Source organism: Bubalus bubalis, chromosome 18 (assembly GCF_019923935.1).
Source record: "Bubalus bubalis isolate 160015118507 breed Murrah chromosome 18, NDDB_SH_1, whole genome shotgun sequence".
In the NCBI taxonomy this organism is placed as follows: Eukaryota; Metazoa; Chordata; class Mammalia; order Artiodactyla; family Bovidae; genus Bubalus; species Bubalus bubalis.
Window position 1 is genome coordinate 64,410,673 of NC_059174.1, and position 14,047 is coordinate 64,424,719.

Genomic DNA, 14,047 nt, shown 5'->3' on the forward strand with positions numbered 1-14,047 from the left:
CCTCCTCCCCCTTATTTTGTATACTTAATGTCGAAGCATGTGTTTTTATTCTGAGGTTATAACATTTGGGACCCCGCTGATCCTGTGGAGACTGCGCCTTCTAGAGCTAGCTAATCTCTGGATAATTTTCCCTGTGGTCTGTGCCCTCCGTAGACAAACCAGCTGTTCCAGAGCCAGAGCCCTCAACTACTGCCTTTATCAAGTTCCCATGCTTCAAGACCCTTCCCCAGATAACCAGGCAGTTGAGGGCAGCCCTTGCACCCTGAGCTGTGCTGGCATGAACCAAACTAGCAAATCCTGAACCTACTTGGCCTGCCTGCGTCACCAGGCCCACGCCTCCTAGTGAAGATCACTGTATCTGCAGTCTCTCTACCCTTCCCCTCCACCTCTTTGCCTCTGACTGTCCTCGGGGGTTGCCCCGCGTGGCCCCTTGGAGCAAGCACAGCAGGCCCTCGCCTTAACTGGAGCCATAAGGAACTCTTCAAAGGCCTCATATCAGGATAGCAAATCCTACACTTTAAAACAATGCCCGAAAGTATTAATGAGATGATAAATACTAAGAATTTAACAAGGCATATCAGCCACTTCGAGAAGTGAGGGTGCCAGTGCACCCAGCCACATGTGATCTTTGAGTTGGACGGATGTGGAGAGCCACAGGCAAGGAGAGTGCCAACCAGGGGCTGTCCAGGTGAGCAAGTAGAAAGTAGGTATCCAGGGGGCCAAGATGTTCCTTAGTAAGATCACATCCAATCTCCCCTGGTGTTTGTATTTTAGGAAGATGGTTTCAGATGCCCGCACAGCCCCACACATCAGACAATGACGAAGCGCCACTAACTGGGGGCCACGAACTCATTAATGACAACCTAGTCTCCATGTATCATTTCTCCCAAGTTTCTGGGATGTGAAGGAAGAAACACCTCTCGTGTGCTGAGTCCCAAGTCCTGCTACATCATTCGTTCTCTTGACCATCTTCCAGCTGACAGGCACCCTCATCACTCTCCTCCCTCCTCCCTTACAGCCTCTCTAGTTGCATTATCTTTCAGCAACTCTCACTATTGCTTGTTCTAGTGTCATTTCCTGTGCTTGCTGTCAGGATAAATCTTCACACACGTTTGAAGTGCTTTGCTTGCACTTAGGCAGTCATCACCGTTTGCCCCACCTCAGCGTGTGCCCAGTGTTTGTCTTGCCTGTGACCTCAGCTGCCTAGAGCCTGCTTTTCATCCGCTCTGCCCCTCAGCCTTCCTGACGTGTCCTCATCCATCGCCCCGAGCGCCCGGCCCCACTGTCTTCACCACGCCTCACTTATTCACAGCTTTATTCCTCCTCTTCCTCTGACTGAGGAGTGCGCTTGGGATTCTCTTCGTTGCCTTGTGATAACTGCACCTCACTGTTACCTCATCCTTTTTCCTCCGTTCCCCAAACCTCCCTGCCGTGTGAACCTCCTTCCTAGGGTCCTGCTGTCTTCATCACCCTGGCCAAGACCAGCAGTGACTCCCGTGTGTATATAACGTAAGCCCTGGTCTTGAGACTGAAAATCCTCTCACTGACCACTTCCTTCTTGAAATACACTCTTTTTTTTAGTTCCATGTCATCACTCTCCTGGTTTTCTCCCTCCTTTCTTTTTTTTTCTTCCTTGCTGACTCATCCACTTCTAGCCACCCATGCAGTTTTGAAATTCCTAAACACTTTTCACAGTCCCTTTTCTTTCTTTGTGGTTTCTCCCTAGGCTTCATCCGCATCCTTCATGCGGCCTCACTTATCTTCATTGTCGTTGTTTAGTCACTCAGTCTTGTCCAACTCATTGTGACCCCGTGGCCTGCAGCATGCCAGGCTTCCCTGTCCTTCACCATCCCCCAGGAACCTGCTTAAACTGGCGTCCATTGAGTTGGTGATGCCATCTGACCATCTCATCCTTCTCCCACCTTCTCCCACCTTCAGTCTTTCCCAGCATCAGGGTCTTTTCTAATGTGTCAGCTCTTTGCATCAGGTGGCCAAAGTATTAGAGCTTCAGCTTCCTCATCAGTCCTTCCAATGAATATTCAGAGTTGATTTCCTTCAGGATAGACTGGTTTGATCTTGCAGTGCAAGGGACTCTCCAGAGTTTTCTATTGCCAAAGTTCGAAAGCATCAATTCTTTGGCACTCAGCCTTCTTTATAGTCCAACTCTCACATCCATACATGACTACTGGAAAAAACATAGTTTTGATTATACAGACCTTTGTTACTTTGAACAAATTGGAATTTATTTTCCCAGTCCTGACTTCTTGGGGCTCTAGACCTGAATTGCTGATTACTGTCCCTACTTGAATGTTTCGAAAATGTCAGTCCCCACTTGACTTTTTAAAGGTTCCTAACATGGCTCCCACTTCTCCCTGATACCGATCCTCTTTTAGTTTTGCCTCTGCACTCCATGGCACTGTTTGGTGACCGAGGATAGAACCCCGACTCAACCTTGTAACCTCTGTTTCCTTACACTCCACATGCCAAGTTTCCAGTTTCACCTCTTAAATGCCTCTCAGGTTTGTCTTCCGTAACCCACCACTTCCTTCCTGGACTGTAACACATCATCTGTCACTTCTGTTTCAGCTTAGTAACTAGGTATTTTTTCACCTGTATTTCCTCTCCAGTCCATTCTCCACACTGAAACTAGAGATGCAGTGCAAATTAGACTGCCACCTGCCCAACACACATGCCCTTCAGTGTAGCCCATCCATGGGACCTTACCTGGTGTGGGATGTGTCTAATTTGCTCCCTTTTCTCTTTCACGATACCACTGCTCTGCTCTTGACTTGTGTTTCCTTTTGTCTCCCTACCCGTTGCTAGGCTCTTCCCTACGCTTTGGCTGGAGAATGAATGCTTACCCTTCACAGTACAGTTCAGTTCAGTCGCTCAGTCATGTCTGACTCTCTGCAACCCCATGGATTGCAGCACGCCAGGCCTGCCTGTCCATCACCAAGTCCCAGAGTTCACCCAAACTCATGTCCATTGAGTCAGTGATGCCATCCAGCCATCTCATCCTCTGTGTCTTCCTGTGGCCAATCCCTCCCAGCATCAGAGTCTTTTCCAATGAGTCAACTCTTCACATGAGGTGGCCAAAGTATTGGAGTTTCAGCTTTAGCATCATTCCTTCCAAAGAAATCCCAGGACTGATCTCCTTCAGAATGGACTGGTTGGATCTCCTTGCAGTCCAAGGGACTTCTCCAATACCACAGTTCAAAAGCATCAATTTGTCGGCATTCAGCTTTCTTCACAGTCCAACTTTCACATCCATATATGACCACTGGAAAATCGCATCTCACATCAAATAGCACTCCCCCAGGGAAGCCTTTACCGTGATTCCCATCTAGGGCAGTACTTTCCTTTTTCAAGGAGACTTTCATGTCCGCCCAAGACCACCTTCAGGCTTGGTGTCACCACAGAAAGACAGAGACCGCGATCTGCAAAGGGAAAAGGCACCTAGAATAAAATGCAAGAGGAACCGAGCACCGCGCCCAGGTGACTCCCCCGTGCAGTTCCACAGAGCTGTGTGACAGCGTGTTCATCAGCACCAACAAGGGAAGTTCACCCCAGCTTCCCGGCCCACAGATGCCTTTATCGAGGCAGCGCCCGCTGGACTGACCATGGAGACACAGGATCCACAGAAGGCTAAATGTAGTGTAGTCGCAGGCAGACGAAACCCACCCTGAACGTGAGTCCCACTGTTAACATCAACTTTCTGGTCTTAATGATACAGTGGGGCCCACAGACGTAAGCAGAGAAACCACTCTTACCAGGCAAGACTGTCTAAGGATGCACAGGTAAAGGGCAAGTCGTTTTTTTTTTTTTTGGCCACACCACATGGGATATGGGTTCCCTGACCAGGGATGGAACCCAGACCCCAACCGTGAAAGCACCGAGTCCATGAAAGCACTGATCCGTGAAAGCGCTGGTCCACCAGGGAGTTCCCCCACGGGTACATTTTAGAACATGTTCAGGAGCGTAATAGAACCTCCTTACAATGGCTGACAAGGTTCTACACAGCTTGCCTCTGTTTTCTCTCCAAGTTTATCTTGTACCATTCTAATCCCTGCAAATTAAGGCTAAGCCGCACTAGCCTTGCTTTTCCTCAAACACCCCAATACCCTTACAACCCAGGAATGTCTTTCTCAAAGACCCAGGGGTCCATTTCTATGAAATGAAGTCATCAAAGGAGATAGCCTCTTTCTGTCCCAGTGGCTCAGCTGGTAAACAATCTGCCTGCAGTGCAGGAGCCCTGGGTTTGGTCCCTGGGTCAGGAAGATCCCCTGGAGAAGGGAATGGCAACTCGAATTCCAGTATTCCTGCTTAGAGGGGTCCATGGACAGCGGAGCCTGGCGGGCCAAGATCCATGGGGGTCGCAAAGAGTCAGACACGACTGAGCAACTCTCACTCACACATCCCAGCTTCTTGCGGGGCAGGGGTGAGGGCAGGAGCCCAATTTGCCCCAAGTAGCAAAACTACGTCCCGTCATATGAGAAGTTAGTTTTCCTCCATAGAAAGCTAGTGTAACAGCAAGTAATTACCCCCATTACTGCGTTAGTGTAGCGTGAACTATGTGTAACAAATGGTGCTGTCCTTACTTTATAGGACTAATTGTTTATTTGAAAATGTAGGTAATGGTTTGTGTCTGTTTGGCTATATGAAGGGGTGAGTGTTCTTCTTTGAAGTCTCTTAAGGACCATCTGCATGCGCATCAGATTCTGGTCTAATGCCTATACAACTTTAAACTTTTATTTCTTTACTGTCTTTGCAGTGGGACTTTTCTGAATGGGGAGGAGACTTTTTCTTTTTAAATAGTATTTCTCCAACAATTCACCCTATTTCCTATCTAAAAGAGTTTAGTTACAATTGTTTTGAAAATTCTGTATATGTCAAACAAATATGTGGGCTTACTATTTGAGACCCAAAGTGGAAACCAATTACTGAGTCCAACAAATAGAGTTGACCCTTGAACAACAGGGGTCTGAACTGCATAGGTCCACTTACATGCAGATTTCTCTTCCAGTATACTACAGTACTATGCCATCCCAGGTTGGTAGAGTTCCTTCCTAGATGCAGAAGCAAGGATACAGAGGAATGGCAAATGCTGATAAAATAGGCTGGAACCCTTGCTGTAGGACTTTCAGCTGGACAAACATCTCCTCCAGCAACAAAATACAAAGAAACTACAAGGGACTAAAAATAACTGCTTGCATGTGTAAGATTATGAGCAATAAGATACAAAAAGACCAGAAACTCAACTGCCGTTTCTGATGAGTTGGGAACAAAAGGACCGTGATGGGAGCAAAAACAGTGTATTGGCATGCTCGCTGCACACAGCACCAGCCACGGGGTGGCAGACAACCTAAGCCACGTCTCCATCCCCATCCCTGGGCCCAGCCCGGGCCCACCCCTACCCTCACCTGGTTTAAGAGACCAACTTGTCCCCCGCCCTCCAGGGAGTGAGTCAGGGAACCTGTTCTTGTTTTCTCCCTCCTGCAGCAGAAGTCTTGCCTATGAAGTCTAGCCTGAATTTCTCCTCACGCCTCTTTATTATTGCCAAGGTTATGACTTTGTTGCCAAATGAAAAATACAGAGACAGAGTTTAGAGGACATAGAAAGATGGCTTTATTTCTCTGCCTGGTGAGGGGAGAATACAGCAGGCTAGCACCTCAAGAGATCTTTCAGGCCCGTCCAACTTTCTTCTCTAGACTATTCACTGTTCCTTTACTTTTCTGTTCTTCAGTTCAGTTCAGTCGCTGAGTTGTGTCCGACTCTCTGTGACCTCATGAATCGCAGCACGCCAGGCCTCCCTGTCCATCACCATCTCCCGGAGTTCACTCAAACTCACATCCATCGAGTCAGTGATGCCATCCAGCCATCTCATCCTCTGTCATCCCCCTTTCCTCCTGCCCCCAATCCCTCCCAGCATCAAGAGTCTTTTCCAATGAGTCAACTCTTCGCATGAGGTGGCCAAAGTATTGGCGTTTCAGCTTTAGCATCATTCCTTCAAAAGAACACCCAGGGCTGATCTCCATTAGAATGGACTGGTTGGATCTCCTTGCAGTCCAAGGGACTCTCAAGAGTCTTCTCCAACATCACAGTTCAAATGCATCAATTCTTCAGTGCTCAGCTTTCTTCACAGTCCAACTCTTACATCCATACATGACCACTGGAAAAACCATAGCCTTGACTAGATGGACCTTTGTTGGTGAAGTAATGTCTGTTCTTAGAGGAGGAAAAACTTCATTTCTTTTTTTTCTACAACACTCATCCATTTCTATTGATTAAGGAGTCCAAGAACCCTGGTGGTAAGACCAAGGGCTAACCATAACTTAAATGTGGATTTTTTTTCCTTTTTTTTTTTTGTTGCACCACACTGCATGCCACATGAATCTTCCCCAATGAGGGATCGATCCTGTACCCCCTGCAGTGGAAGCACAGAGTCTTAACCACTGGACCACCAAGGAAGTCCTATGTGTGGATTTTTGACAGTGCTGAATGTCAGCCCCACCCCAGCCCTCATTTAAGGGTCAGCTGTACTGTAGTAAGTACATGAGAGGGGAGCAGTAAGTGCAGCTATGGGTCTTTGCCCCCATGCCAAATGGCCTGGGCAGTCCTGGGCTGGGGGAGGCAGGTGTATTGAGGGAGGGCACACAAGCCATAGGATATCTGGAGACAGAAGCAGATGTCAGGGAGCTCCACCATGGTGACCCTCATGCATGTGAGTGGTTGAGGAAGAACCTGCGGAATGGCCTGAATAGGACAGGACCCTCAAGCTGGGGCAGCTTGAGTTGCACTTGGTCCTGGTGTGTGCCAACGGCATAACATGCCCCTGTTACTGAGTCTAAGCTCACTCTGCTCACCGCACGACAGGCCAATAAAATCAAAGACAGGTATTGAGGCAAGGAATACGACTTAGAAAGCCGCTGACAGAGAGAATGGCAGACTAAAGTCTCAAAATAATCACCTTATCTTGGTCTGGATGGCAGGTTCTTCTCTAAAACAGAGAGGGAGAGGAGGTAAGGGAGTAAAGTAAAACGGCCCTTTATCTTGCAAAACAATACCGGATGTGTTAATTTCTTCTTTAGTGCAACCATTCACAGGTGGGCTGGGGCAGATTGTCTCTGTGAGCTGAATAAAGGTACTTCAGTTTAACAGTCAGGCTGAGGGGAGGGTTCCCTGAAGCAGGCTATTATGTATGATTATCATAACAAAAGCAAACAGCCAAAATAACTAAAAGCAAAGGTTAAAGTCAAAGAAACAGATCCAACATGGAGCCAGAACTGGCTTTTCTGTGCAACACCCTGGCAGCTTCCTACCGTTGATTTCTAGTCAGCCACACTGGCCATTTGGCTTCCCAGGTGGTACTAGTGGTAAAGAACCAGGCTGCCATTGCAGGAGACGTAAGGGATGCAGGTTTGATCCCTGGGTTAGGGACGATCCCCTGGAGAAGGGAATGGTTAGACATTCCAGTATTCTTGCCTGGAGAATCCAATGGACAGAGGAGCTGGAGGGCTACAGTCCATGGGGTGGCAAAGAGTTGAACACGACTGAAAGGACTTAGTACACACACTTTCTTATGTCACTGACTTTCTGAACTCACTCCCTCAGAGATTTATATACATGTTCATTCATTCAGATACTATACAGTCCATGGAATTCTCCAGGCCAGAATACTGGAGTGGGTAGTCTTTCCCTTCTCCAGGGGATCTTCCTGACCCAGGGATCGAACCCAGGTCTCCCACATTGCAGGCGGATTCTTTACCAGCTGAGCCACAAGGGAAGCCAAAATCAGATACTATGCGTTCCATGGAATATTCTTAAATTCTTAAAGAGATGGGAATACCAGGCCACCTGACCTGCCTCCTGAGAAATCCATATGCAGGTCAGGAAGTAACAGTTAGAACCGGACAAGGAACAATGGACTGATTCCAAATTGGGGAAGGAGTATGTCAAGGCTGTATATTGTCACCCTGATTATTTAATTTATATGTAAAGTACATCATGCAAAATGCCAGGCTGGATGAAGCACAAGCTGGAATCAAGATTGCCGGGAGAAATATCAATAACCTCAGATACGCAGATGACACCACTCTATGGCAGAAAGCAAAGAACTAAAGAGCCTCTTGATGAAAGTGAAAGAGGAGAGTGAAAAAGTTGGCTTAAAACTCACATTCAGAAAGCTAAGATCATGGCATCTGGTCCCCTCACTTCATGGCTAATAGATGGGGAAACGAAACCGTGAGAGACTATTTTTTTGGGGCTTCAAAATCACTGCAGATAGTGACTACAGCCAAAAAAAACAAAACAAAAAACCTACAAAGAAATATCTCTTAGGAATAGGATGAAAAAATCCTGCACAAAATATTAGCAAAACAAATTAAGTACCATATCAAAAGGATCATATACCACGACCAAATGCAGTTTATTCCTGTAATGGAAGGACAACAGAATGCAAGATAAAAGCCCACATGATCATCTCAATTGATATTATAAAAGCCTTTGACAGAATTTATGATTTAAAAAAAAATCCACAAACTAGGAATAGAAAGAAAGTACTTGAACATATGACAGACTTTATTTTCTTGAGCTCCAAAATCACTGCAGAGAGTGACCGCAGCCATGAAATTAAAAGACGCTTACTCCTTGGAAGAAAAGCTATGAGCAACCTAGACAGCATATAAAAAAGCAGAGACATTACTTTGCCAACAAAGGTCTGTCTAGTCTAAGCTATGGTTTTTCCCATAGTCATGTATGGATGTGAGAGTTGGACTATAAAGAAAGCTGAGCGCCGAAGAATTGATGCTTTTGAACTGGGGTGTTGGAGAAGACTCTTGACAGTCCCTTGGACTTCAAGGAGATCCAACCAGTCAATCCTAAATGAAATCAGTCCTTAATATTCATTGGAAGGACTGATGCTGAAGCTGAAGCTCCAATACCTAGGCCACCGGATGAGAAGAACTGACTCATTTGAAAAGACCCTGATGCTGGGAAAGATTGAAGGCGGAGGAGAAGGGGACGGCAGAGGATGAGATGGTTGGATGGCATCACAGACTCGATGGACATGAGTTTGAGCAATCTCCGGTGTTGGTGATGGACAGGGAGGCCTGGTGCGGCAGTCCGTGGGGTCGCAAAGAGTCGGACACGACTGAGCGACTGAACTGAACTGAATTGAACAGCACAGACTGCACACCACTCCGCCCTTGATCCCTTTACCTCCACTTGTGTCTTTCTGGGGCGTTTCCCGCCTTCTTGGCTTCATGCCCGGCCCTCTCATTGGCCCAGTGCCCTAAGTCCCGCCTCCAATCACCGGACCGGAAGCTCTCATTCTTGCCTCTTCCATTGAGCATGCTGCCTAATCGTCAGAAATTTTAACCAATGGGAGCCAACCAGGAACTACCTGCTCGGCCAATGGGGCCAGAGAACTTAGTATAAATAGCCTAGCCTGCGTCGGCAGAAAGTTGCCCGGATTCAGTCCCTGCTGGTTCCCCGAGTCTGTGAGGGAGCAAGTGGCGACTACAGAGCCTGAACGTGAATGTTACCTCCTGCCTGGACACCCAGCTCCGCAGGGTGTCCTCCTCCGCACCGTCTCTGGTCATGAGCCATCGAGGATCTGCGAGGAAGGCGGGCGGGATGCAGCACGCAGGTGGAAGGGTTATGTACCAGGAACAGAGAAAGAGGGTGTTTAGAAGACAGGCCTGGGGTCAGGTGTTGGGGGTGAGGGGGTGCACAGAACAAAGGATGGACATCTCTTTTCTGTTTTCAGTAGCTGCAGCAGGTCAAACGGTGCCCGGAGCCCCAACCGCGTGAGCGCCTTTGTTTTTTATCAGGAAGAGGAAGGGAAGTGGGACCGAGGGTTGAAGAGCAAGCCGCACGTGTGAAGTGTTGCCTTAGGGGACCGACAGTTATGGAGCCAACACCCTGGCTGAGCCCTTAAGAAGGAAAAGGGGCCCGAGGAGGGAAACAGTGAAAGCGGAAGGCGAGCACGAGGGACCCCTGACTCTCCACTCACCTCCGAAACGGAGGCGCTCTGCTTTCTTTCCTGTCAGGCGGCGTTTCACAATTGATGATTTTGAAATCGGGCGTCCTCTCGGCAAGGGAAAATTTGGGAATGTTTACCTGGCTCGCCTGAAGAAAAACCATTTCATCGTGGCCCTGAAAGTCCTGTTCAAGTCTCAGATAGAGAAGGAAGGCCTGGAACACCAGCTGCGCAGGGAAGTTGAAATCCAGGCCCATCTGCAGTAAGGATAGTCTATGAGTTTCCTGTGCCGGTTCTTATTTTTTTGTCTTTCCTGTTTTCCTGTTCCGTCTCTGACATCTGAACTCAGCGTTTCCCCCCGTACTACCTCCAAATAAGCCGTTTGCTTGCATCTTAAAGATTTTTTTCCCCCTCTGCAATTCATTCCAGTTATACCATGTAAAGCTCCCTGCATCAGACACTCGAATTCTGACACCTGCTTCGTTTTCCGCTCAGAAATTTACAGACGGAGCGGTTCCTATACAGGTCCCAGCACAATTTGCCCCTCTGTGTGACCAGTCACTTATAATAGCATCATGAGTTTGGCCTCAGGGAGCTGTGTTTTGTTTTTTTAGGAAGCAGTCTTGACACTTCCTCCTTCTGTCCTCCAGACACCCCAATATCCTGCGCCTGTACAACTACTTCCATGATGCGCGCCGCGTGTACCTGATTTTAGAATATGCCCCAAAGGGCGAGCTGTACAAGGCGCTGCAAAGGAGTCACACGTTTGATGAACAGCGTACAGCCACGGTGAGGCGGGAGGGCTCAGGTTCACGAGTTTACAATGGGCTGGTGTGGGGGTCATTGCTTGAGGCTTTCACGAGTGTCCACGTGGCTTCTTTCTTTATTTCATTCTATAAATTATATATAGTGATTTACATCCTACAACTTCATATTTGGATACCCTAATGCTCAGTCGTATCCAATTCTTTGCGACCCCATGGACTGTAGCCCCCACCAGACTCCTCTGTCCAAGGGGTTTCACCAGCAAGAATACTGGAGTGAGCTGCCATTTCCTCTTCCATGTGGATGCCCTAATAATTACCCCCAGAATATTAATAAGTACTGTGTATAAGTTTGGATTCTTTGGTTGTGAGCAACAGAATCTAACTGCACTACCTTATGGAAAGAAACATGAAATGCTCTGAGGGAGTTCACTGAAATAAATGAGTGGAACTGACTTAGAAATAGGAAGCAAGAGATTTTGGGAGGGTTCCAGATGGGTAATCAAGCATCAGTCATCATCTTCTCGTGGCTGGCTTCATTTCCAGACTGCTTTTTCATTTCTCACACAGATAATAGAGGAGTTGGCAGACGCTCTGATCTACTGCCATGAAAAGAAGGTGATTCACAGGGATATTAAGCCGGAGAACCTGCTGCTCGGGCTCATGGGTGAAGTGAAGATTGCAGACTTCGGCTGGTCTGTGCACACCCCCTCTCTGAGGTAGGTCTGGTGGGTGCCAGTTAAGAATGATCTAGTTTAATTCATCTCACATGTAAGATCCAGATACAAACTGAGTTTGTATTTAAATACTGCCTTTTGAAATGCATATTCTAATATATATTTGTTGACTGAAAGAACGGGGTTCAACTATACCTTTTGTTTTAAATCCTCTTAACATATGTTTATCAATAAATTTCCATGTAAATACATCAAGAACTATTGTGCCATAATTCCACAAATTTGACTCTATCAACAGAGCGTAATTACACAGGTATATAGGGCTCGCAGGCGGTGCTGGCTGTGAAGAAGCTGCCTACCAATGCAAGAGATGTGGGTTCCATCCCTGGTCGGGAAGATCCTCTGGAGGAGGCCATGGCGACCCACTCCAGTATTCTTGCGTGGAGAATCCCATGGACAGAGGAGCCTGTCAGGCTGTAGTCCATGGAGCTGCAAAGAGCTGGATGTGGCTGAAGTGACTTAACACACACACACATGGACATAAATACGTGTATACATATGGTTGAGTCCCTTCGATGTTCACCTGAAACTACCACAACGTTGTTAATCAGCTGTATGAGTGAAAGTCACTCAGCCATGTCTGACTCTTTGCAACCCCATGGACTGTAGCCCACCAGGCTCTTTTGTCCCTGGAATTCCCCAGGCAAGAATACTGAAGCGAGGTTGGTATTTCCTTCTCTAGGGGATCTTCCCGACTCAGGAAGTGAACCCAGGTCTCCTGCATTGCAGGCAGATTCTTTAATTGGCTATACCCCAATACAAAATAAAAAGTTTAAAATTTGAAAAAAAAAAAAAAAAAATAAAGCATGACTAATTTACTTGGAGATCATTCTGAAGGAGATCAGCCCTGGGATTTCTTTGGAGGGAATGATGCTGAAGCTGAAACTGCAGTACTTTGGCCACCTCATGCAAAGAGTTGACTCATTGGAAAAGACTCTGATGCTGGGAGGGATTGGGGGCAGGAGGAAAGGGGGACGACAGAGGATGAGATGGCTGGATGGCATCACTGACTCGATGGACATGAGTCTGAGTGAACTCTGGGAGTTGGTTATGGACAGGGAGGCCTGGCGTGCTGTGATTCATGGGGTCTCGAAGAGTCAGACATGACTGAGCAACTGAACTGAACTGAATTTACTTGGTCTCTCTTGTTGCACCATCAGTTTGTTCCAAATCTTCCTTGTGAAAACTTCCTGGATCATGAGCTAAATATAAATAATTGTAGAAAGAATCTCAGAATATGGAATTGATGGGTCCCAGTACTTGTGTTCTCGGAAACTTGATGCATGTTAAAACTTGGTGTTTCCTGATTCCTGTGCTTGGGAAGGGACTGCCTGGGCCTGGAAGCTGGGGACGGACACCTTCTCTTGTACTTAGTGCCCCTTTCTCTGCAACCCTCTAGGAGAAGGACCACGTGTGGGACGCTGGACTACTTGCCCCCAGAAATGATCGAGGGGAGAACATACGATGAGAAGGTGGATCTATGGTGCATTGGGGTCCTCTGCTATGAGTTGCTGGTAGGAAATCCACCCTTTGAGAGTGCCTCCACTAGTGAGACCTACAGACGCATCCTCAAGGTGGGATGGCCACACTCGGGGCATTCATGCGGGAACTGGTTGGTAGGGGGTGGGGAGGTGGGTGGGCCTGCGGAGCCTGGGGCACATACGGTGGTGGTCTACTAAGATCTAGGACAGTGCCTTGAATGGATCAAGGCAATTAACCATACTTCTCCTTCTCTGGCCTCATCAGGTAGATTTAAGGTTTCCTCCATCAATGTCTTCGGGGGCTCGGGACCTGATCTCCAAGCTTCTCAGATTCCAACCCTTGGAGAGGCTGCCCTTGGTCCGGGTCTTGGAGCACCCATGGATCCGGGCCCACTCTCAGAGGGTGCTGCCCCCATCTGTTCATATGGCTTTCTGAGCCCTGTCCACCCCTATCCCTTTGGGATTGCTCATGGAGCACCGTTGGCTCTGGTATCTCACTTGTCTTTTGTTTCTTCTCTTTTAAGATGCATCATTTTATTATCATACTTAATAAAAGTTGAATCATTTTGTACCAAGTCTCTTTTTAAAACATCCGTTTGGCTGCGTCTGGTCTTAGTTGCAGGAGCTTTGTTGCATCTTTCATTGCAGCTTATAGACTCTAGGCTCAGTTGCTCTTCTGCTTGTGGGATCTTAGTTCCCCCATCAGGGATGGAACCTGCGTCCCCTGCATTGCAAGGTGGATTCTTAACCACTGGGCCACCAGGGATGTCCCACACAGGTCTTTGCATGTGTTGGTGTGTGACTGGGTAAAGTCTTTATTTCTTGTAGAAACTGTTTCCCACGAGAGCAGCCCTAACTGATGCCCTTCCTGGGTCACAGGTATTGTGACTTAACCACTCTTCCTGAAAACTAGTTATTACTTTATGCAGATAACCACCCTGATGGTGCATTCAGTTCAGTTCAGTTGCTCAGTCGTGTCCAACTCTTTGCGACCCCATGAACCGCAGCACACCAGGCCTCCCTGTCCATCACCAACTCCCGGAGTCCACCCAAACCCATGTCCATCAAGTCGGTGGAGCCATCCAA

At 47.6% G+C, this 14,047-nt stretch overlaps 2 protein-coding genes across 3 annotated transcripts in view; both read left to right on the forward strand.

The window, feature by feature from the left end:
* Positions 1-14,047, forward strand: part of LOC102397942 — a 61,535-nt gene that overhangs the window by 26,347 nt on the left and 21,141 nt on the right. Inside the window, exons 7-11 of the mRNA XM_045163242.1 lie at positions 1,451-1,509; positions 10,050-10,241; positions 10,630-10,768; positions 11,314-11,462; positions 12,880-13,054. Coding sequence (XP_045019177.1) covers positions 1,451-1,509; positions 10,050-10,241; positions 10,630-10,768; positions 11,314-11,462; positions 12,880-13,054 — 714 coding nt within the window. The remainder of the gene's footprint in view (positions 1-1,450; positions 1,510-10,049; positions 10,242-10,629; positions 10,769-11,313; positions 11,463-12,879; positions 13,055-14,047) is intronic.
* AURKC (aurora kinase C) lies at positions 9,446-13,532 on the forward strand. 2 transcript variants are annotated; one of them, XM_006078378.4, is made up of 7 exons: positions 9,446-9,646; positions 9,767-9,806; positions 10,050-10,241; positions 10,630-10,768; positions 11,314-11,462; positions 12,880-13,054; positions 13,227-13,532. In XM_006078378.4, the coding sequence occupies exons 1-7, from the start codon at positions 9,598-9,600 to the stop codon at positions 13,395-13,397; spliced, it is 915 nt and encodes a 304-aa protein (XP_006078440.1). In that variant the 5' UTR covers positions 9,446-9,597; the 3' UTR covers positions 13,398-13,532. The 2 variants fall into 2 exon arrangements, with proteins under 2 accessions (XP_006078440.1, XP_006078441.1); XM_006078379.4 differs by having other exon boundaries at positions 9,770-9,806.

Excerpts from the sequence above, each read along its gene's own strand:
- AURKC (XM_006078378.4), top strand. The coding sequence starts at position 9,598 with ATGAGCCATCGAGGATCTGCGAGGAAGGCGGGCGGGATGCAGCACGCA. Across the intron at positions 10,242-10,629 it reads GAAATCCAGGCCCATCTGCA|ACACCCCAATATCCTGCGCC; the intron begins GTAAGGATAGTC and ends TCTGTCCTCCAG. Across the intron at positions 11,463-12,879 it reads GTGCACACCCCCTCTCTGAG|GAGAAGGACCACGTGTGGGA; the intron begins GTAGGTCTGGTG and ends GCAACCCTCTAG.